The sequence below is a fragment of the Barbatula barbatula genome (genome assembly GCF_947034865.1).
Source record: "Barbatula barbatula genome assembly, chromosome: 11".
Lineage (NCBI taxonomy): Eukaryota > Metazoa > Chordata > Actinopteri > Cypriniformes > Nemacheilidae > Barbatula > Barbatula barbatula.
In genome coordinates this window covers 2,852,109-2,876,433 of record NC_136774.1, presented here as the reverse complement: position 1 = coordinate 2,876,433, position 24,325 = coordinate 2,852,109, and the positions used below count along the sequence as shown (strand labels likewise).

Sequence of the window (24,325 nt, the reverse complement as noted above, 5' to 3'; positions counted from 1 at the left end):
AAATCTAAAGATAATTCAATTTGATTTCCCCTTAGGTAATGCTTTAAGTAAGGGAACATGTACAGTCATCCGTTTTTTATCGCAGAAATAAGCCCTGACAGTGTTTATCATTTGTACATTATCCTGCTTATTACACGGGTACTTGCCACATGTGAAAAAATGGACATGAAATGTGAATTTGAAAAATTTTATTAGCTCAATTTTACTGAAGCCAGTGTCTTTCGGTTTTGAAGTCAAGAAACGACGGTCAAATGTCCCAAACAGGTAATTTGGTTTGATTATTTGTAAATATAATGTTCTCAAGAGACATTTATATTTCATTTGAAAAAACCTAAAAATAGTAACACTTATTCTGATTTATAGTTCTATTAATGTCAGGTCTCTGGTCTGTTCACCTGTGTTTCTGTTGTCTCTTTGTCATGTGGTGTTGTGCTGAGCACATGGCGTTGTGACCTGCCCCCCTTGTTACCCTGCTTGTTTGCTCATCACCTCTCTCACTGGTTCTCTGTTTCATTTATACCTTCCCCTACATAGTTCCATGTGTTTAACCATTTTGGTTAGTTCCATAGCTCTGACTACCACAGTCATGGTTTAAAGATTTGGCTTACCTGTCTTGTCCTGCTTTGGCTCCAGTGCTCAAAGCCGCATGTCTGTTTTCCTGCCTCTCCTGTGCCCTCAGGTTGTTCTGCTGGCCTGCGCAGCTCCCCGCTTTCCCAGTCTACCAGCTAATGGGATTTCCCTTTTTCAACTTTAGTTAGTGCAGTGTTTCTCAACCCTGATCCTCAGTGTCAACAACTATATAATTAACCAACAAACTACTTTCTGAGTTTTCTGACCATTTGATCTAAAAAGCTTTTAATAACTTTACTGCTTCGAGATGCTACATACCAATATTTATTTACAATAGCAACATTTCAGTCCTCTGACCTACATTAGTAGGAGTTGAAAAAAGTGTGTTAAAGTGAATATCATTTACATTTATATGTACGCATTTGGCAGACGCTTTCATCCAAAGGGATTGTATATTTGTATATATATTTGCACTGTATGTGCAATACCCTGGGATGGAAGCCATGACCTTGGCGTTGCTATCACCATGCTCTAAACCCAGTGGTCTCCAACGTGGTGCCCGTGGGCACCTGGTAGCCCGGATGAACTCTTTAAGGTGCCCGCTAAGCACAGGTCTCACCAATAATGCTCAAGACAGTTGACAAATCTGTGACTATACCAATCAGCCAAGTGCTACATTGTCATAAAAGTTTATTATTAGCAAGTGTTATAAGCTTTAATATATTTAAGTGCAAAAATATCTGAAAGAAATCTGAATTTGGTTCTGTGTGCGTAAAATTAAGGCATCACATGTTTAAAGTTTGAAAGTATGTTATTAACAAGTAGCCCTCTAGAGGATTTTAGATATTTTGGTAGCCCTCGCTTACAAAAAGGTTGGAGACCCCGCTCTAACCACTGAGCCGCAGGAAAGCTTCAATTTAATTATAATTTTTTAGGGCTTTTACAATTTGCATTGCATCAAAGTGGCTGTACAAGAAAACCAAAACCAAGAAAAGCAACATAAGTTGAACAAACATAAAGTAAAGTAAACCTTAAAAGTAATATGAAATAGGGCAGGTAAGTGAAAAGGCTAATGCTTACACATATACAGACACAAACACATAAACATTTATACATAGGCATTGTATATAATGGACAACTCTTATGGTACTATTGCAAGTCTATCAGATGAGCTAAACTTATTTTTTTGAATTTGCAATAATATCATGGGTTGCTGTTAGCATTCCTGGAAAAACATGTCATTACGATTTTAGTCTGAGTAATACGTTCAAAGCAATGTTCAAGTATAGAGTATATAAATTACCTCTAATTTAGTTTTCTTCCAGGCGCACTCCATTTTTTGGGCAGTTCTCTTTACAGCATGAGTATTCCCAATTCTTCTTTAAGGGCAGAGGGGCCACTGAATCTAAAGTGTTAGAAATCGGAGTTAACAGTTTCTGTTGCAATATCCAGTTCTTCCAAGTTATCTGAAATGCTGGGGAAATGAGAAGTTGTTCAGATGGCCTAAGAAGCATTCTTTAGTGGCTGCAGTTATGGTCCTAACATATAAAAAGGGGTTGACTTTGTAGCCATGTGTATGATACAGGAAACTAAATAATGATCGGACATGTCTTTGCCCTGCTGCATTATTTTAGTATTAATCCCATTAATACTACGTGATACTATTGTATTAAATCTAAAATATGATAAAATAGTGTGCGTATGATGTCATACCTAAAAAAAATGCATTGTCGCTTAAGTTGTATTATAACGTTAAAATATACTTTACATTGAAGTGTTTTCATACCTATTTTGCGTATATATCTCAAATCCCTAGGCCTATATTTTGCATCACAAATATTTGTTAAATGTACAAATAGTAACATCCAAATTTGCACGTACCACTCATTTTCACATTATGTTATTAAATAAGAAGACGATGCTGAATATAGAGCAGCTGCTCTGACATAACATTTCCTTGACAAAGCAGATTAGCTCATTCATCTCTAATGCAAACATTTTTTAGATTCCAAAAAAGACTGGTACAGTGAAATATTTTAAAGGCATTGAACAAGCCAGTCACAGTCTGACACGGTAGAAAATGCAATCAAAGCAAAAGATCATCCAAAGCAAAAGAGTTAGCATAGTCTTTCTGGTTTCAGAGTTCAACAACATGAAATCGATCAAAAACATCAAATTGAATGCTGTCACATATTCTCTGGATTAAAGTGCAAGTGTGAATACGTTTACTTAAATAACAACAGAGGTGAGACAACTGGAAACATCAACCAAGGAAACTCCAGCTGGAAACAATCCACCAGTTCACGCGAACACATTGGTAATCCACCTTCAAGTGGGTAGTCCAACTAGAGTGTAGCCCCTGATAGCACACGTACATCTGGCAGACATCTATTTGATGTCTGCATTTTCATCTGCAAGACATCTGGCAGATACCGTTTGCTTATCTGCCTTATGTCTCTGGGACGTCAGATGTCATATAGACCTCTAGAAGATGTCTGTAAGATGTGTATGATTTAGAATGGATGTACAACAGCTCTTTCTAAGATGTTTAGCGGATGTTTTTACAAAGCAGATGTTTTGCAGATGTCCAGATCTTTAGCAGACATCTTACAGTTGTACCTGTGCTATCTGAGGCGTATTCCGAGGTGAGTGACAAGAATCTAGAAACAGTCAAGGACTGACAAAGAACATAAATGAATGAACTGGCAACACACCATGCATACGCCTGCCAGATATAGGCAGCGCTAACGTGCTGCAGCTGTCGCTGTCTGTTTAGCCTGTCAGCTGGTGGTCAGGCATCGAACACACAAACACTAGACAGAGACGACAAAAATGAACCCACAGACTCATGAACCGTGACAGCTTTAACATAAATCATTCATTAATGCTTTTAACAATTTTAAGTGGTCTGCATTAGCTTAACTGAGGCTTATTCTCACATAACACTTCTAAAATTCTATTAGAGCTTTTGGAGTCAACCAAAATATTTTCCAAATTTGTTTAAGTTAAAATTCTATATATATATAAACTGCACACGTACAATTTGTATTTACTTGCGTCATATATGTGATTTAAATGTATTATGTAGCCTAACATCCTCTGATCATGAAAACGAAACAGACTCACAATTCTATGATAATACCCATCACGCAATTTTGCTTCAAGACGTCTAATAGCCATCCAAACATAGCCTGGACATCTAAGCTAAGACAAGGCAAAATTTCGGCTGTCAGTGAAAATCTAATAGACGTTTAACCATAGCGCAAGAATAGAACCATATGTCAGTACTCGGGTTTGACATTCCAGTCACTTTTGTTGGCCGTCTCTGCACAGCTGTTTTTACTCACGCTCTCTCGCACCTGTTCCTCATATGAAAGTGAAAGTGACTTATTTTGTCAGTTACCATATCTGAAATGTGCCCTCTGCATTTAACCCATCCAGAGAGTAGTGAACACACACACAGCAAGTCGTGAACACACGTACACCCGGAGCAGTGGGCAGCTATCACTGCAGCGCCCAGGGAGCAAGTAGGGGTTGCTCAAGGGCCCCTCAGTCGTTACCTGCCGGCCCTGAGGATCGAACTGGCAACTTTCTGGTCACGAGTCCGACTCTCTAACCATTAGGCCACGACTGCCCCTCATTATCTTCCTTCACTTTACAGTGCATCCGGAAAGTATTCACACTTTTTGTTATTTTTAATAAATTTGCTTCTAAAGATTTCAAACAAACTTCTTTCACTTTGTCTTTATTGGGTATTGTTTGTAGAATTTTGAGGAAAATAATGAATTGAATCCATTTTGGAATAAGGCTGTAACATGACAAAATGTGGAAAAAGTGAAGATATTATCCCGATGCACTGTATACTCACCTTCAGATTTCCTTTCCGTTGCCAGTGTGTTAGTTTCCTTGAACAGATTCTTGTCTTGTCACTAATCTTTTTCCCCCCAGTTTGGTACTGGTGGATTTTCTTCCGCAGGATTGCGGTTTTGCAACTGTTTTCCTGGTTTTCCGACCGTAATGGATCCCCACTTCGGCTGGCCCGAATAAGAGTTCGCCGTGTTCCTCTGGATGTCGTTCGCACCTCGCCTGACTGGCCACGCACTCTCTTCATCCCCACGAACACTGTTAATGCCTTGAAGGACCCACGCCTGCCCAGCTACGATTCTCGCCTTCTTCTGCCTTTTGCCCGGCAAGACAGCCGCATACCTCTGTTTTCCTTTGACTTTTGTGTTTTAATAAATCTTCTAACTCATCTGCTTTTGGGTCTTCCTTCTGTTCCTGACACCATAGCCCTAGAATAGACGTCTAACCATAGCCCTAGAATAGACTAGTCATCAAACAGTCAAACTATAAAGCTTTTATTAAGTAAAAGATCAATTTCCCAAGTTAGACAAATTTAGATAATAGAAATTATAAAAAATTAATAGAAGAAATACATTACAGAAAATTACAACACAGAGAATTTATAAATGAAAATTGAAATGCAATATACAAACAGTTCATATAATTACAAATTACTTATATAATGAACACATGCGAAATCGAAAACATTGATACATACTAGATCAAATAGAAATTGTCCTTGTTTGGTGTAGACTATATGTCTCTTTAAAGAGTGCCGTGTATTCACCACTGTGCTGTGCTTCATTTTCCCTGTTGTGCAATAACATGGCGGAAACGTTGTAGCAAGATCTGGCAGCGGTGTTGCGTTACCCAAGGAGCGACAACCTGCTACCATGTCTCAGCCATCTAGTGGTTGAGATTGATATGCATTTTTATAAATAAACATTAAAAGAATGTACATTAATGTTGTGAATTACAGCAAAAATGATCTGCATGGGCGACATATACATGAAAACACTTGAACACATTAAACACATTGGTACACAAATCTAAATACCTAGTCTAAATAGGTCTAAGTCAAGGCTATAGACTTTACAATTAGACCATAATTCGCCTCCATTTCGCCGGATGGACTAAAAGCAGACTACACACAGCCCATCCAATTTAGGGCTAAATCATGACTACAGATCGACCATGTAATGAAAGGACACTGCATCTTTCTGATATTTTTAAAATATAGAACATGATACGATACATCAACAATCTCAATGCATGGCCAAAGAACGAAAATGAACCAGTCTTGACTATACGTGGGCTACAAATAACCGGTCTAAATTGGAGCTTAATTATGGCTACGCACAAAACTTGTCAAATAAACTGGTTATGTTTACAAGATGTAATATCATTCATCATATGATGAAAGTTCTATTTCATTTCAGTCAACACGCCACAGTATGCCGTTTTGAAATTATTCACAGAACTAGGTTACCCAACATAACCCATTGTTTTCGAAGGCAAAAACGACATGTAACAAAATTCATGATTATTTGGGCTAGAAGTGGATTACTCATAGCCAGGCTATACGCCTATATTGTCTTACCGAGACATTAAAATGACGGCGATTGCTTGGGGAATTAAACAAACTTAGAATGCTGCAAAACTTGTTTTATTTTGCTTACAGCTTGATTTACACCTTCACAAAACTTTTTTACGAATGCAAATTTATTTTATGCTTGCAATGCCATGTATACGCTTTTACAAATGTTATCCTGCGTATATGCAAATCTTTTTGGCATGATTTTATCTATAGTAGGCTACATCCCTAATTTTGTGGAAATCTGACAAACGGTCTGGGAGGAATTTGAAAAATAGGTTTTTCAAAGAAAAATATAATTAAAAAAATCTTTTCAACAACTAATAGTTTAAGTTATTATTGCCAAAATTAAAGATTATTTGGATTGTTTCTGACGCTAGAGGGTTTGAGTTAGAGACTCCAAATATGTCATGATAACACATTTTCATGCACATTTTCTTCATTTTCCCATGTACGTTTCTATGGGCTGCCCTTTGGGGCTTTACCCCTAATAATTATAGAGAATAACAATAACGGATCCAATAGGGATAAATAGTATATAAATAATTAGGTCAATAATTCCAATAAAATACCATGTGCAGCCCTGCTGTTATGTACATTTTTTTTATTTTGGTTTAAAAAAAACTGTCATTATTCTTTCATTATTTACAGTGATGTGATGGTTTCAGATATTTGTTATTCTAAACAGTTCCTGCTTCGACATACAGCAGATCACTCCACACCTCATCCCACAGTCTTCTCTGCTATCAGTTGGTAAGTTGTTTTTCTTTTTCTAACTCAAGCAAACTTTAAACTATAGTATTTATATTGTAATATTTTACACTTTTAAGTCACCTTTAATTCTATTACAAAAAAATATTATTTAAAACAGATTTTGTTTGACTGATTTTTTATTTACTGTAGAAATATCATGATTACCTTTCATATATGAAAATAAATGTTAACACCTGTATATGTTACTAAACTAAATGATAGCAGGATTCATACAAATGCTATTGACCATGGTTTAATACTAATAAAAACTAAATCCATTGTTATTATTAGTTAAATCGTATTCACAAATTAACCATGGCTTTGCTACAGCAACAACAGTTTAACATATATTAGTGTAGTTCTACCAAAAAACATGGATAACAATGTCACTGTTAAGGGTGAAATAAATAAATGATTTAGTTTCTGAAGGGCAGTACTTAATAAAGGACATTGTAAGCAACAGGGTAATGCAAATTTAGCCACTCAACCACTGGACCATTCAAAAATTAGAAACACAACATTTGTGTGTGTGTGTTTAGGTAAAATTATTCTTTTTGTTTTAAAATTTAACAAAATGTAGTATCTTTCTGCATTTATTATTTCCACACCTCAAATACTGTAAAGAAAACATGTTCATATTAATTTTTAAGAAGTACAAAAGTAATATTTCATGTATTTAGAAAAAGTATGTAATAACAGTTTTATCACAGCTTTCATGTGTCCTTGCCTTGCTGTCAGTCTTTCACATTATTACAATAAGAAGTTAATCAAAATGAAGAAATGTATATACAGAATTGAGTAATACCCAAATATTACTCACTATAGTCTCTCTCTCTCTCCCTCTCTCCCTGTCTCTCTCTCTCTCTCTCTCTCTCTCTCCCTCCCTCCTCTTTCTCTATCTTGCTCTCTTCCTCCCCCCTGTCTCATTGTGTAAAACGTAGCACAGCGCATTCATAGTGAAGGGAAGAGTTGCACGCACTCTTAGTTTTCATTGGGAACAGGATTTGTGTACAGAATTGGGGACAAATGAATCTTCGGACACTGGTGCTGTTCTCTCTGCCCCTGTATATCTTCACTGAGGTGCTGGAAAGGGTCAGTCTTGTCGAAAAGCACACTCTCACCTGTGGACAGGTAAGACCATGAGAATACAGTAGGCTGATAACTAAAACAGTTGAAATTTCCTTTAACAACTTATTTTTTCAATCCAATTTGCTTGCATTTAGCATAGTTTTGAGAGAGTTTCACCTCAGACAAGTTTCTACATGGAGCTCCCTATTGTAGTCACTAGGAATTTGGTTGTTTGCTGTGGTGCAGTATAGGTGTGTTGCGCGTCGGTTATATTCTGGGTGTGTATGTTTTGATGGTTATCTCAGCAGCAGTTTTAATAAGTTCTGTGTGCTTCAGAGAGGTGCAAGCGTGCTTGTTTTGTGTATTTTTACCCATGAGTGCATTCATGTACTCACGTTTAAAGCCTGAATCCACTCAATGTTTGTTTTCATGCAAAAGCAACATACCTTTATCTTAAAACGATCTGCCACCATAAATTGAATTAAATTAAATTAAATTTTATTTATATAGCGCTTTTCACAATTTGCATTGTTCCAAAGCAGTTTTACAGGGGAAAAATGAAAAACACAAAAAAAGGCTAAAACACAGAACATGAATAGTTTAACTTGTTATAAAAAAGACCTAGTAAATAATATCTAATGTCAGCAGTCTCCTGGTGGTTTATTTAGCACATTTTGCATTAAGTGAATGCTTGGCTGAAAAGATGCGTCTTTGATCTAGATTTAAATTGGGCGAGTGTGTCTGATCCTCGAATAGTATCGGGGAGGCTATATTCCAGAATTTAGGTGCTACGTATGAGAAAGCTCAATCCTTTGGTGGATTTAGTTATTCTAGGTATTATCAAAAGTCCTGAGTTTTGAGATCTTAGAGAGCGTGATGGGTTGTAGTGTGATAGAAGCTCTGTTAGGTAGGTAGGGGCTAAACCCTTTAAGGCTTTATAAGTGATTAAAAAAACTTTAAAGTCAATACGATATTTAATGGGTAGCCAGTGAAGGGTTGATAAAATTGGGGTTATGTGATCGTATTTTCTGGACCTGGTTAGAACTCTGGCAGCTGCGTTCTGAACTAACTGTAGTTTATTTATTGATGATGCAGGACAACCACTAAGTAGCGCATTACAGTAGTCAAGTCTTGAGGTCATAAATGCATGAATAAGCTTCTCCGCGTCAGCAACACATAGAATATTTTGTAATTTGGCAACATTTCTTAGGTGGAAAAAGGCTGTTTTTGAGACAGTTGAGATGTGATTTCGAAATGACAGGTTGCTGTCTAATATAACGCCTAGATCTTTTACAGTATTTGATGGAGTAACAGTACATCCTTCAACTTGCAGTTTATAATCAGAAATATTCGGTTTGCGTGTCTTTGGTCTGATAAGTAATATTTCAGTTTTATTAGAAATTAAAAGAAGGAAATGACAGGTCATCCAATGTTTCATAAACTTTGATGAGACTGTATTGGCATTCACAAACCAAAAAAAACAGACATATTTCACAAATTTACTTTTCACTAAACCCATAATGTATGATTGCATATATTAAACATTTATGTGAGCTACAGATTTTGTGTGAAAATAAATTAGTGGTTACTTTTGTTTAAAAATCATATAAATGTGGTGGGGGTCTTTTGCCCTACGTTCAGGGTAAAAAGCTCACCAGCATGGGGTAAAAGGCACACGGTATTGATACAAATACTTTACATAAAATAATATGGTTTTATAATGTTTAGGTAAATACTTGTTCAAAACAATCACTTCAGCAAAATTTGTTTCCATAAATAAAATGATGAATTTTTGTTCAATAAATGTCATTAAAATATGTTAGTATCACAATAGATTAAAAACGGAAACAAAATTATTTTCTTAAAAGTAAAGATTTTGATATATCACTTAAAAAAGATTTACAATAGTAATAACGATAATATTGTATGATATATGATTAATGTAATATTATATAACAGTATATATAATATGCAACAGATGACAGACACTCAGAGCGCTTTCCACCATAGTCTGAAACGGTCAAGGTCAGGGGTGTTATTTCCACTGGGGACAGGGGGGACATATCTCCCTCTATTTTCAAAATCCTGTTCGTGTCCCCCTCACTTTCAAATGTAACCACACGCCGTCATCGCCACGGAAAAGTGGACTACTAGGACCAGTGCAGGAGAGATGATCGACAGCATTTTAGAATGTGTCATGATTCTGCTGCATCATGTCATGTTTCTCTTAGTGTAGTGGCAGGATCATGACAGAACCTCATGTTTAATGTGGAGAGAGGCAATTATTATGGTCTTACAGACACTCTCTCTGGTCTCGTCTTTGTTCCCCCCCTATTGATTAATGCCCTACACCTGTTTCCCTCTTGATTTGCTCCCTTACTTAATGCCCTTGTGTCTTCTGTCTTGTGCTTGTTCTTTGTGATTTGGTTGGTGAGTTCATGTCTTGTCAGTTTAGTTATTTGTAGTTCATGTCAAAAGTTAATTTAAGTCTTGTTTAAGTGTAGTTAGTTTTAGTCCTGTCCTGTCATGTTATTGTATCCCTGTTTTGTTCTGTTACCCCCACGTGGGTCTATGTTTTATTATTTATTATTAAAATATGTTAACCCCTTACCCGCTGTCTGCACCTGGGTCCTCTCTCCGTGTCTCACCACGAGAATCATGACCGAATGTCTCCCGGCTCGTTTCCTTCCGACCACAGATTCAGTTTTACAAGCCATGTTTTCCTCTGTTTCTCAGTCAATACTTGCATACAATAAAAACACTGTTTGGTTACATGGTTTAATAAATTTAAACAACAAAAAAACAAAGCAAAACATAGGTATTTGTGATAGGATTCAAATCGAAAACATTTTCTCCCATTTTGTGTCCCCCCCACTTCTCAAATCAAAGTTACACCCTTGGTTACAGTTATGTTTCCACGTGAGCCTGGTTCAACAAGTACACGATTACAAACTGTTCTCGGCTCAGAATTTTCGTCACGGTTTTCTAACTGTGCTGAATCGTGCTAATGAATGCGCAGGATTGCCGTTATAGCTCAGTCTCTTGTGTTAACATTCTAAAAATTTCCATTATCAGCCCTGTGGTGGAAAAGCAGTGGAAAAGTGCTCTCGGATAATTGACCCAGTTAACCCAGTTCAAGATGATTCTTGATACTTTGTGTATTGTGTTCCTGAATGATACATTATTTTTCTTTTTTGTTTTGTTGCATCTCTTATTTGTTATTAGACATTGACATGCCCTCCAGGTGCAAATCCCCAAGTTCTACTTTTACAGCACACACTATAATGTTGAGATCCATGTTTTCATACTGAGGACAACTGAGAGAATCATCCACTACTATTAAAACAAATGAACTGATGCTAATGAGGACACGCCTAAGAAACAGGTGTATGTAAAAGTTGAACAGGATGATGGGTGTAAACTGTGATTTCTGTATTCTGGGCAACATTTACAAATGTAATATCATTCTCTGAAGAGCGTTACTAAACGCAAAGGAGCAAAGGAGTGGCTGAAATTCTTTTACATGTATACTGTGTGTGTGTTGAGTGCTTTTTATACAGATTCTATCCATTGTTTTTCTCTATAGAGTATAGTTGACTGTGAAGTTAAACCAGGTGAGAAAACACAGAGTAAATTACATTATTCATTGTGGAAAATAACTCATCAATATCATCACTTGTGATTTATATAATATTTTCAGTATTTACTGTTCATGACCAACAGTACAATCATGGCATTTTTGTCTTTTTGTCTAAGGAGCTTGCATTGGTCATGATGAGAATGTATTTGTGGGTGGTCTGAAAGCGTACGTTGTGCTGTGCCAAACGGAGGAGAAATTCTGGAGTCTGTGCTTAAAAATTTTGGTGAACACAACAGTCAGAGGTATGTCTTCTGCATTATGGGCATATTTATTTCTGTAGTCTGAATATTTCATGAAGGAATATTAATTGATTTGATTGATTAGATGCTGTAGGTCAGTCTGTGGATGTTGAACTAGCAGGTGATGCCAGTGGTGATGATAAGGCAGATGACGTCAATGAGAAAGCACACAGAAGGGTTTTTCATGAAAATGAAGATAACACGATTGCCACTGTCTGTGTATGTTACACAAACCCTTCGCTTTCAAAGTCAAAAATTCTACGCTTCACGTTTTCCTCTTCAGTGTTTGATGGTGGCAATACACTTCAGGTAAATGTAGGTAAAATATGAAAGGAATCACTTGTTGAAAAGAATCAACATACCTTTAATGCGCTGTAGAAATTTATGTTTCAGCCCAACTACCCATAGATATAAATAATTAGATGCCGCATTAGCAGCTGTTTCTATAGGCGGCTATACGGAGGTTATTTCCAATTCAAAATAATACCATCTTTTTTTTACTTTGCCATTGTAAAATTGCGCATGTGTGTTGTAGGTGTGGATGTCTTTAGTAGTTAGAATAAGGGAGGTAGACCTCGGCAGCCCAGTCATAGTCTATTCTTTCTACGCAAACTCTACTAAACAGGTCACTATATTTACACCTTCAAAAGAAGAAGGTAAATTATTTTAATCTTTCTTGTAATTATGTCAAATGTAATGCAAATAATCACTGATAGAAGCTACCCACTCCTTTCTTTTCAGTTTGTTCCATGGATGGAGATGTTGTGTTCTGTAAAGGTAAATTGGTCAAAATTCTCGTATAATTTATGTACCATCACTATACACACTAAAACAGAATTCTATACGATTATAACTTTTTCTAAATAACAACAAAATCCTAATAAACAAGGATAATTATTTGCCCAGCACACAACTCACAGCAATTTCTATCATTTTCTCATGAACAGGACATGAGTTACAAATTTCTATTTCATTTTGTAGTCCTAAATTAAAGGGAGAGTTCACCAAATAATGAAAGTTCTGTCAGTATTTACTCACTCTCATATTGTTCCAAACCTGCATACATTTCTTTGTTATGCTTAAAACAAAGAAAATCTTTGGTAGAATGTCAGTAACCAAACAGGTCTCATCTGTATATCTTCTTGTGTGTTTAGCAGAACAAAGATTTTTTTTTATTTGTTTGTATTACAGGTCTGTAGTGGGTGGGTAAATGAATTGCTGATTCAGGTGGAATGGATTCAAATCAATTACATCCTTTAATGTTTTACTTTTCAGATGCTCCCATGTTGGGTAGAAGAACTGATCGCGTAACAGGAGCAATACAACTATTTGTAGATAATGCAGATAAAGGGAGATATCAAAACTTCCAGGCATGTCAAAAACTGGAAAGGGACGGAAAGTGTTTAAAAGTGGATTGGGTATGTCTTCAAAACAAGTATGTACATAATTTCTTCATTTGTCTAGTTGTGTGATTTTACTTATTTTTCTTCACTCATCAACATAAAGAATGACGCAAGCCGGGATTTTGCGATTGCACGCAGCTCTGTTGCCCCCTGTCTGTGCTTTGAGGTAACATATGAATTTCTGAACACATTTAAGGTCATGCAACAAAAAACATAAAAAGACAATTTAAAATAATAGTCAGATAGCAACAACTCAGTATTCTGACAATGTTCGCATTTACAATTAATGGTCTACAGTAAATGGCAACCTAAATATTCTAAGCCAAGATTGTGAATATAAATATAAAATATTGATAATAAATAATACAAATAAAATTGTTATTAATGTTGTATTTGATCCCTTTAACTGAAACACATTTGCTTTTACCTTTGCGTAGATTTGGGGTAACTTTCCTCGAAAAGTGCACTGTCCATTTTTGAATGAAACAGGTATGCCATTTCCTTTCTACTAGTTGTTGCTATTTTGTCTAAGGATACAAGCTGATTACTAGTCTACTATTACTAACTTTGACAGTAACTTTGAGCCTAACTAGATCAACTGTAAACTAAAAAGTCTTGAAAATGGCAATGATTTGGATTCCTCTTAACAATAACATATTTGTTTGTACTAAGGAATCAGAACATCAGTGATCGTTAGCATTATCATTTCCATTTTAAAAGTAGCCAGGTAATAACTAGTAAATGTTTGCTGTTACCAGTGTCCAGCTGGACTAGTGAAAATTGAAAATGCATCTTGATACAAATTTCCGGTGCCAAAAAATCTGAAAAGCATAAGATGTGGAAATGAAAAAGAATCCCGTTTGTCCTGGGTCCTGCGTATATCCTCCAAGGCTGTCCATAAAGCAAAATATAAACCCATACAGGTTGTGATGAACTTCTTGAGGAATTCATATTTCCAATAGTTCATATTTCTGCTATTCAAACTCTGTTCCATTTGCTCCCTAGACTTCAATAAGTGCACTACTGCCCGCATGATATTTGCCTGTTTTTAGAAACTGGGAGGGGTCAAACTGATTTTCTTGAAAGCATGCCACAGATGCTGTCCATTGACATTTAACAACAGAACAGTATAAAATGTAATAGAAGCCAAATAGATGATTTAACCTTTATGACAGCATGTTTGTTTTTCTTTCATTAGTTGTTTCAGACTCCAATGTATCAGTGTCTGTGTCAGCAATTAAAATTCATAACTCTGGGGAAGGTGACACAACAGCTCTGATCTGGAACCTTACCTCTCCATGCCGGCTAGAGACTGAACTTTGGCTTTGCAGGAAAGGCTCCAGTGTCAACAGCAGCTGCAACCAAATAAATGACATGCATCATGTACACAGAGTCCAGAAATGGATTACGGGCAAGGACAAATGGATAAGAACGGATGCTGGGCACTGGGTAGGAATCTCTCATCAAGCGTCTGCTATAGATAGATATTATGGGCACAATTACATGAATATATACCATATTATTCTCCAGTGAACTGGAGAACCATTCATCTATTAGAACAAGTTGGAGTAACGAAGATTCTTTCCCTTACCCTTCTCATGGCTGTTGCTCTTGAAACAGTCCAGCAGTTAAGATAAGAATGCAGATGCTTCTGCTGAATTGGCTTCCATGATTTGTCCCCTTTGGAAATCTGACTTTCCTTTTCTGTCGGTCTCTCGACGTTGTGTCCAACCTACAGATGGGGTTTGATCTTGAAAACCTATCAACTCTGATTGTACTTTTTAAAAGGCCAACGAAATTGGCGAATGGCGCGGCACGCCAGTCTCCGCCCCGTACATACGGGTATAAAAGGAAGATGCCCATTCATTCACCTTTTGTACTTCGAAACATGCGAAGCATCATCTTTATGCTAAGCAATTTATCTCTCTGTGCTTACCTACTGGACCATACAACGCATATCAGCGCAATCGCCTCCTGTATACGACTCCCCTCTGGCGTTTCGGTGGAAGAGCCGAAAATTTCCTACAGCATGGGTGTGTCCCTGACATGTCTCACCACTGTAACCTTGGATGCGATAGACTCGTACGAGGTGTTGCAGTCACTACTGGCAGCCACAACATCGCCTGCTTCCCTCTCCGTGGCAGCTTCCGATCCGTCTGCAGTGATGGCTCCCGGGCTGTCTGCAGCAGCGGCTTCCGAGCCGTCTGTGGAGGCGGTGGTGATGTAGGGACACTAAGAATGTTAATCTGACTGTTCATACCCCAATACCCCTTACCTAACGCAGTCACTGCTGGCTGTGTCCTCTGGGGTTCAGCCACAACATCACCTGCTTCGCGCTCCATGGCAGCTTTCGAGCCGTCTGCAGCGGAGGTTTTTGAGCCCCTGATGGAGCACCTGCTTTCTCAGGGGAAGGATGTACCCAGGGTGTAGCCTCTTCGTGGGCACTGGATCAGAGTGCTTCACTTGCAGACATCTGTAGAAGCTGCGTGTTGGGCTAAACCAAACACTTTTATGACGGCCTGAAAAGTGTACTCCTGCGAAGAGCCTTCTCCCCTTCTCCAGGCGAGTCAGTGCACTCTTTTGCCTCCCTACTTTCCCCACTGGGTGAAGTACAGGCATTCTATCCATCACTACGCATCCTTTCTGGTTATGAGCCGGGCAGAGCAGCTCATATACCAAAGCTCGGTAGAGGTGAGTTTCCCCCTTAAGGGGGAACCCCTGTTACTTGAGGGGATGCCCCACACGTAGTGTCTCCCCCATTGGGTCTGACGTATTGCTCAATCTTGGTTCCCGGCTGGTGAATCCATGACCTACCCACGGTGGACTCCACCGATCTGTGCACCCCTGTTGGGGTTGTCCATTTGACAAGACCGTGTATAATTTCCACATTTCACCTCCCTGTCCGTAGGATGTGGCCTCTGTAGAGGTTCCTGCGCTCCCCAGTGTCCCTCACCGTGCAAGGCGGCTATTTCGTATCTAGAGTAGGAAGGCCCCTTGAAGGCTGTGACGGTCGTTGGTAAGAGCCGTCGGCCTTATTCAAATGCTGTTTTACTTTTTTCACTGGGAGATCATGATTCGCGGCAGTGCTAACCTGTGACTCGCCTAAACCAGTCAGAGTCGTGCCGCTTGAGGTCGTGATACGGCGAAGCGCAGTGGCGTTTCATATAGATAGGAACCCCATCTGTCAGATCGACACAACGTCGAGAGACTGACAGAAAGTGAATGTCTTGGTTACGGATGTCCTTTATGCCACAACGCTTCGCCCGCTGCAGCGACCCGGGTATCTTTCCCAGTGGCGTGTAGCGCCATTCACCAATTTCAATGGCTTGAATTTCAAGAGTTTGTACGTCTCGTTCCCTCCATCAGGGAACTGAGGTTACATACGTAACCAAGACTTTTTCACAGTACCCGTAAAAATTACATTTAACCCTATTACAAGATATTCATATTATTTTGTTTAACCCCTGGATGTGACTGCCATCCTGTTTTTGACTTTTAGATAGGTTGGATCCATGTGTAGTTATAAGTTAGATCGCTTAGAAAAGTAATGGTGCAGAAACACAACATACAGAATATGATTTGAACTTGCAAAAGATTGAGAACTTTTTTTTCTTTTGCAGCAATTACAAGGAGAGTTTTGGAAAGTTGAACATAGTTCTTTATTATGTGTTCAGGTAATTATTTTGTATGTATTTTTTTCGAATGGTTAACAGCATGCCTTGAGAATGTAAAAGCATTGTGTCTGTTCTCCAGGTAAAGGTAAGGGGAATTGATGGTTATCTGGGTCCAGTGTGCCCATTTGAAGGTAAGAAATCATACACATTATTCCTCAATTCCCTGATTATTTTGCAGTGTCTAATATGCGTACTAGGCTATGATTCAGTACAGATTTTGCCATCATTGACATGAACCCTCTTTGTTGTTTCTAATCTCTTTTCTCCCACCTCTTCAGTGAATAGAGCACGTTGGAGCTTCCTCCTGCTTGTGTGTGTGGTGCTCGTGTGTCTGTCTTTATTGGGAGCCCACGCATTCCAGGGTGCACTTAAAAGTGAGAATGACACACACAGAAGTTTACAGAACAATATGTTTTTTATTTTGCTGGCCCATTCATATGAGACCAGATTTGTACTTAACATCTATCATGTTTTAATGTGAAAACTGATGGTTGAATTGAAATTTGCTGAGAAGAAACGTAGAGAGACACAACAGTGATCAGATGTTTTCTCATCACAGCGTTGAAATGTTAATGTCTTTTATATCTAATTTTACATTCGAACAACTCAATTAATATTATGCATGACTATTTATCTAACTAGATTATTGTTATGAGCTAAGTATGAAGCAATTTATACTTATATTATTGCGGAGGTTTTTCAGAACATTCCGTGCATTTGGTCATAGGTCATTAAGGTGTTTCATTTACAAGAATAGCTGCACAACTGTAACACCATCAGCTGGCGGAATTTTGCAGGTTAATTTAAAGCATGATGCGTTCCTTCAAGTCTCAGCATCGCCATTAAGCTGGGCACCCTTAGTTAATTTTTTTTAACCTGAGGTAGAATGCTCAGCTCATCAATAGCTGTTTCCGTTACCCTTCAAAATGCCCAAATTGAAATAGCACATTGAAAACAAGCCCAATGGTAACACGTCAGTTCTGCAAAAACTTTTTACCCATCGCATAAGGTGTTTTTTCAGGCATTACGTTACGTGCGTACAACAAAGTTTTGGCAGAACATTAGGAAAGATAGGATCTGTAGGGATGTAACAACATTATCGATATTGTGTTATCGCAACAGCAAAAATGTCTCATGGTCACATGACTGTAGGAACATTTAGTCTTCCTGGCCTAATCACAGTGTAGCAGGGGCGGGACAAATACGGCACCAACCAATCAGCACATTGGACTTGTACATTCTTCATCGGACCCATGCGCCTGGTCCGGATTTAACTTCCGGTCTGTGTTTAGTTTAACAATTTATTTAAATTAATTTGCATCAATATTAAATTATATTAATATTTCAACGTATAATAATTTGATTAAACTGAAATTACGAAGCTCAACCGGAAGTTTAGTTTGGACCACATAACATTTGTTTATGTTGTTGCCGCTGAAACCTTTTATACAAGGACTGAAGATGATACTTCCACAATATAAACAATTGTGATTTAACAAACTATCATTGAAATCACTAATGACACATTATTTTTACACACAAAAGTATGTAAAATTCCCAAATTGATCTGTGTATTATGTGTATTATTGTATACTGATCCGTGTATTAACGTGACAGATGTATGTGTACTTATGTGTACTTAATTTAAAGTTAAGATTATGCAGTTATTTTACATTCAATTATTTAATCACTCTTTTATGATAACTTCTGGTTCTTGTTTTGTATACTATTAAAACATAAAAATTATAATTTAAGCAATTAAAATATTTAGATTTTTACATACAGTAAAAATGTGTTTTCTACTAGGCTTTTCTGTGACTGGTTATGGTGATACTGTATAACTGAAATTAACTGCAACCTAAAAAAGGATTTACATATAATTTAACCATAAAAGTTAAATGAAAAAAGTAAAATAACAAATAATGCATCACATGTTTAAAGTTTGAATGTATTTTCTTCTTATATTTAACATGTAGCCCTCTAGCACAGATTCTATAGGAAATTAGTTGCATGGGACAGTGTTAAATTTCACAGTTCAGCTATCCCAACACAAACTTTTGACTGCAGGCCGTGTCGCTGTTGACCAATCACAATAAAGCCAGGTAAATATGGTTACCTTGGCGGTATTTAGATCAGAAGAACCACGTTTAAAACAACATTACATTTACATTTAGACATTTAAATTTTGTAATTTAGTAGATGCCTTTATCCAAAGAGATTTATAGTTAGTCTAAGCAATAAAGCGATATGTCATACTGGGGCAATAATACAATAAGTGCTAATATCAAGTTACTTGTTTCCACAAAAGCCTGTTGAGAGAGAGAAAGAGAGAGTGGGTTAGTGTTTTTTTATAATTCACCTGTCAAGTATTCGCAGGAGAGATGTAGTGAGAGAGTAGTTTTTTTGAGTGTTGTGAGAGATGTGGTTGACAGGACTAAAGGCTTAAATACGCATGTAAATAATTAATGAACTGTAATGAGGGTGAGCCTGAAAAATCAATCGTAATCATTACAGAGTGCTCAGATCAAGCGTCTAACAGGGTCTACACCCGTTGATTCTAACGGATTTTCCCTGCGGCATAAACGGATATGACGTTTTTTTGTGGGTATCCCCTGCTATGACAACCAAGTCTATGGTTACTGTATATGGCTGCCAAACAGGAACTAAAGGCAGCAGAGGGAACGGTTCAGTAATAAGGCGAGGGCTACCTCTTCTCCTCTGACAGCGTAGCGTTACATTAACATAAGAAGTAAGGAGTAACTAAGCACTGCCCCGATTGGTCCAGAGACAGTTCTGTCAACTCACACTGGCTGTAGGCCATCCTTGTTGTTACGCCTTGTCCACACACACAAATGAAACCTAATCTGTCACCCTTTAATCATCATCATAATCATAAAAAAATATAAATGATACTTCTATCTTTTAATTGTGACATTATGATAATTAAGCACACAATTTAATATAATTTTAAAATGTATTTTATAAAGCTTTAACAATTTTTTATTGTTGCAAAGCAGATCTACATATTAGTAAAGACAGTGCCTTTCAAAAGAAAAAACATGATATTATTGTAATGCTTATTTAAATTCAATGTAGTTGTCGCCAAAAGTTCACATACACCTTGCAGAATCTGTAAGGAAATGTAAGGAAAACAACAGGAATAACAGGAATCTTTTTAATAAGGTTTTTACATTAGTACTGCAATGAACAAGTTATTAACATAAACGATATCTACTTTATACTGTAGTTCTTAACACAGAGTAGGAAAAATATACATTTACAAAAATATAAGCCAGTTCAAAAGTTAATATACATCTGAGTCTTAATACTGTGTGTGTAACCTTAACAATTGATGCCAGTTTTAAAGTTTTGAAATAGTTGTGGAAGAGTTTCTTCTTTGATCTGAGAAACACCACTTTCTCCAGAAAAATCCTCTAGATCCTCCACAATCTTTGCTTTTTCAGCATCTTCTGCAAATTTGACCCCTCATTGGGGACTGTCACGACTTAAAACTTTTTCCAAATCTTTAAGGTGAATGTTAACTTTTTACCACTGCTGTATATTATTCATTGTGTTACAGTTTTAAGGAAAGCTTTGTTTTAAGTCATGAAAAATAGGATAATGTGTATTATTTGTTTGGGGTGAAATTCATTTATTTTTGTTAGATTGACACATGTGCCGGCACTGGATGAAATGTCAATAAACATTGTTTCTTAAATACATAACAGGTTGGATTTTCAGATGGCTGAAGGTGGACAACATGACCAGTGCGTTTTCATTTGTTGTTCTTTGTTATTATTGTTCAAACTTATATTTCTTATAAATCTAGTATTCTTTAAGTATAGCTTGTATGTCCTATCAGCTATTAAAGATGCATATATCTGTACTCTGACAGGGGCAGCAGACGGTGTTGAGGTACTCTTGGTGTGTCCTCCCGACAGCCAAGAAGTCACTGAGCTGATCTGTCGTCTGAGCTCCAGTCTTTCCACACTCGGTTTTAATGTATCTATGGACCTGTGGAATCGATCAGAGATAAATACTTTGGGCCCCATTCCCTGGCTACACTCCCACCTTGACCAGGTACAAATTTGTGGAGGTAGGGCAGTGTTGTTTCTGACCCAGACCACCTGTAAACGGGCAAAAGAATGGGCATGTCGAGGTGAGAGTGGAAACTATGAACAGAAAGAAGGCTTTCAATCTTCATCGTCCTTGGATGTTTTCAACGCGTCACTGAGTTGCATTCTTGCTGACTATTTACAAGGTCATGCTGGCAAGCGATTTATGCTGGTCCAGTTTAAAGTACAATCTCCTGGGTCGGTGTTGACATTCCCAGAGTTCTTTCAGGGGCTTCCATTTTTCAGCTTGCCGTCTCAGAGTCTTGGTTTCCTAATGGAGCTCACGCATGGGGTTCATAAGGGACGAGGCATTGCAAGACAGTGTATACGATCCATGTCGTTGAGCACTGCTGCAAAGGCATTATCGGGGGAACTCTGTGGGCTCACTGGAAGTACAACACACAAGTTTGAAACTGAGGATGCCTCGGAAGATTTTCCACTACAGCAAAACCCGACAACCCCACATAATAACTCTTACAGAAGCACAATAGGCTGGATCTAAATAAAATTTGATCGCTGACATGAAACTATGTAAATATGTTATGTAAATATACCTATTTTATGCTAAGTCTGTAAGACAGACATATTCTAAGTTGTTCTGCTTTACACATTCTCAAAACACAAAATGTAATGGAAAGTGAGAGGTTAGTTATTAATTAACATAATTTGGGCTTTAACAATTGCTCAAGTAGTTACTTCGCGTAAATTACACCAAAAAAACATTGGAGGATTCTTATTTGAAATCAAGGATAAACAACAATGAACAAAGAACTACCTATCAACACTAGCAATGCACGAACAAACAGTTATTTGTCTAGTGTGTCAATCTCCCACCAAAACTTCATGCCTTTTGCTAAATTTCTTCTATTTAAACATAAATCAGTCAATTTACCTCAGTCAACTTATACGGTAATTGGGTTAGATGCTAATTTAATGTTATGCCAGGACTCAAATTGTGTCTTTCAAGTCCAGATATATCATAATTCCATGACAATAAATTGTTTGATTTATCCAAACATTCTTTTTGTTAATTCGATATTTGCCTCTGTCCACTCCCCTAATTGCATAGTCAAGCTCGGTTGCATTTTGCTGTGTTTGCTAAGTGCAAAAGAGTAGCTATGCAAAGAAATAACAAAACTAATCTGCCACATCTGGGAAAAGTCAACAGGCATAGGATACTTACATTGTTTGGTTTTTGAAAAAACAAGGTGGTTGTTTTTTGTCTCTTCACTGCCTTTATGTGGCCGTTATGCAGTAAATTTTTAACCAGAAAAATCACCAGCTCATTCATAGATGATGGCATTTGATTACTATGGTTACCGCTACTATAAGCACAGTTTAAGTCAAGTCAAGTCAAGTCAGCTTTATTTATATAGCGCTTTTTACAATTTTCATTGTTACAAAGCAGCTGTACAAGAAAACATTGGTTTTGGAAGTCAAAACACAGGTCAAATATCAGACACACAATAAATTTCTATATGCAGTGTTAATTAAATAAGACTATCAAATTCTAGCAGCCCCCCGGCCAGGCAAACAGTGCAAAACAGTATGCAAACGGTGGCGAGGAACCCAAAACTCCATTGGAGGAGAAAAAAAACCTCAGAGGGAAACCAGGCCTAACCAGGGGATTCCAGTTCCCCTCTGGCAAAAGCTGCAGCCTCTGCACAAGCCCGACAGTGCTTGCACAACAAGGCAAAATAAAGAAAGTTAGATTTAAAATTATAATAAGTTTAGGCAGCTAACAGCTCCTCATTGGACCTCGGGTGCGGGGTCAGGAGTCGTAGCAGACAAGCAGCCAGCAGCACACAGAGAGCATATGGCAAGCCGAAATTAGCTTAAATTGTCCCTAGCGTTACTCGTCGTAATTGCATTTTTACTAGTAAGATTTCGGCTTGCCGGAAGATCTCAGAGAACATATATGTTGGTGGCGTTTGATCACTTTTATAAAACACTGATCCATCTATCAGTTTCAAATGATCTCCATATCCAGTGTTATATCCACCATTAATAAAACATTCCTCACCAAAATGCAGTGAACACAGCTGACCTTTGCGAACCCATTGATCTCTCTCTCCTGCTCCAGCTGGTTGGCGTGTGTGCATGCTCCATCCCTCACTCTCCCTGGTTGACCCGTGGGTTGGCTCTGGCTCTCACTTTCGGTGGTTGACAAGTGGGCGTGCTTTTCCGGGAGAATTGTACAATAATGGTCTACGAAAACTTGTTTTGAAACGGATTTTCATGTTCTAAAAAAACCTTCCGAAACCTATAGACTGTTTCATCGGACATAACTTCTGGTTTGTGTTTGGCTAATAATATAACTATTTATATTTTATTTAATTTCTGTTAATATTCATTTGTATTATTATTTTACTGCCTAATAATTGTTTCAAATAAAAGATTTGTTGAATTATGTCGTATGTTAATTTTATTAAATAAACAATTTGTTGAATGGGTCCTGTAGTTTTGATGCATTTAACTAATGACAGTGGACATTGATATCTAGCAGTTGAGCTTGGTATTGCCGTCTTAATTGTCTTTATTGACGAGACAAGTTTAACCAAGTATTGCTATAAGAAAGTTAAATTGGGGTTCACAAAAGTGCGCATGCACAGTAATATTTGTTTATGTTTTTAACATGTTGACCATGTCAAGCATGTGAAGCCAGCACGTTTAACTTGGCAAAGAAGTCGGAATGCATGAAACACACTCCACCTTTAAAATGCCCATCTTTACAGCCAGGCACAAAACATGATCTTCATAGCTAATTTTGCCCTTCATGACAACTGTGAGGTTGGGGGTGGTTCACCAACCAGGCACTTCAGCTCCATCCACGTCGCGCCTTTTTGAAGATTTCCCATTATACGGGAGTGACGCGCTGCCAAGATGGCGGCGACCGGCTCCCTGACAATCATTTGAAAAAATTTTAAATAGCAATTTAATAAATATCATGACCCATAGATGGCGCTATTGCCAAATTTGGCACAGACCCAGATACCAAGGTGTCAACGATGATTACTAAATTTTGTATTGCTCGAGGAAAGAATTGCAGAGAAAAAGCCTGTACGGTCCCTTTTTGGATCAACATTGATAATAAAAGCTTTGAATGAAGGTGAAACTCACAATTTTGTTATTTCTGTGCCGCTCAATCCAAAAATCATCCAAGCCAATTTTCTTTTTTGATCCAAATAAATAAATAAAAATAACAATCTACTGAAAAGTCAAAAACCCTGAAATTAAGCATATAAACACATTTTGAGACAGAAAGTGAATTGACCACAAAAACCTTAATGGGATAATTTGTTGGTAGAAATGTAAGTAGATGATTTTGAAATCTCTTTACATTCAAATACATACCTAATCAGTTATTTGACACATGCAGTATTTTATCGTGTGCATTTGTTTAACATTATTACTATTTAATATATG

At 37.5% G+C, this 24,325-nt stretch overlaps 1 protein-coding gene across 1 annotated transcript; it reads left to right on the top strand.

The window, feature by feature from the left end:
• The first annotated feature begins 7,669 nt into the window (after positions 1-7,669).
• LOC306900105 (interleukin-17 receptor C) lies at positions 7,670-23,346 on the top strand. Its single transcript, XM_079466821.1, has 15 exons — positions 7,670-7,891; positions 11,415-11,442; positions 11,585-11,710; positions 11,793-12,016; positions 12,243-12,363; positions 12,449-12,484; positions 12,983-13,125; positions 13,214-13,276; positions 13,548-13,599; positions 14,309-14,559; positions 16,731-16,784; positions 16,864-16,915; positions 17,063-17,158; positions 20,513-20,551; positions 20,680-23,346. The coding sequence occupies exons 1-15, from the start codon at positions 7,787-7,789 to the stop codon at positions 21,399-21,401; spliced, it is 2,112 nt and encodes a 703-aa protein (XP_079322947.1). The 5' UTR covers positions 7,670-7,786; the 3' UTR covers positions 21,402-23,346.
• Positions 23,347-24,325: the final 979 nt, after the last annotated feature.

Bases quoted from the DNA above. Each gene is read 5' to 3' on its own strand.
- LOC306900105 (XM_079466821.1), top strand. From the start codon at position 7,787: ATGAATCTTCGGACACTGGTGCTGTTCTCTCTGCCCCTGTATATCTTC. The intron at 16,785-16,863 runs GTAATTATTTTG...TCTGTTCTCCAG, and splicing joins GTTCTTTATTATGTGTTCAG to GTAAAGGTAAGGGGAATTGA. The intron at 16,916-17,062 runs GTAAGAAATCAT...CCACCTCTTCAG, and splicing joins TCCAGTGTGCCCATTTGAAG to TGAATAGAGCACGTTGGAGC.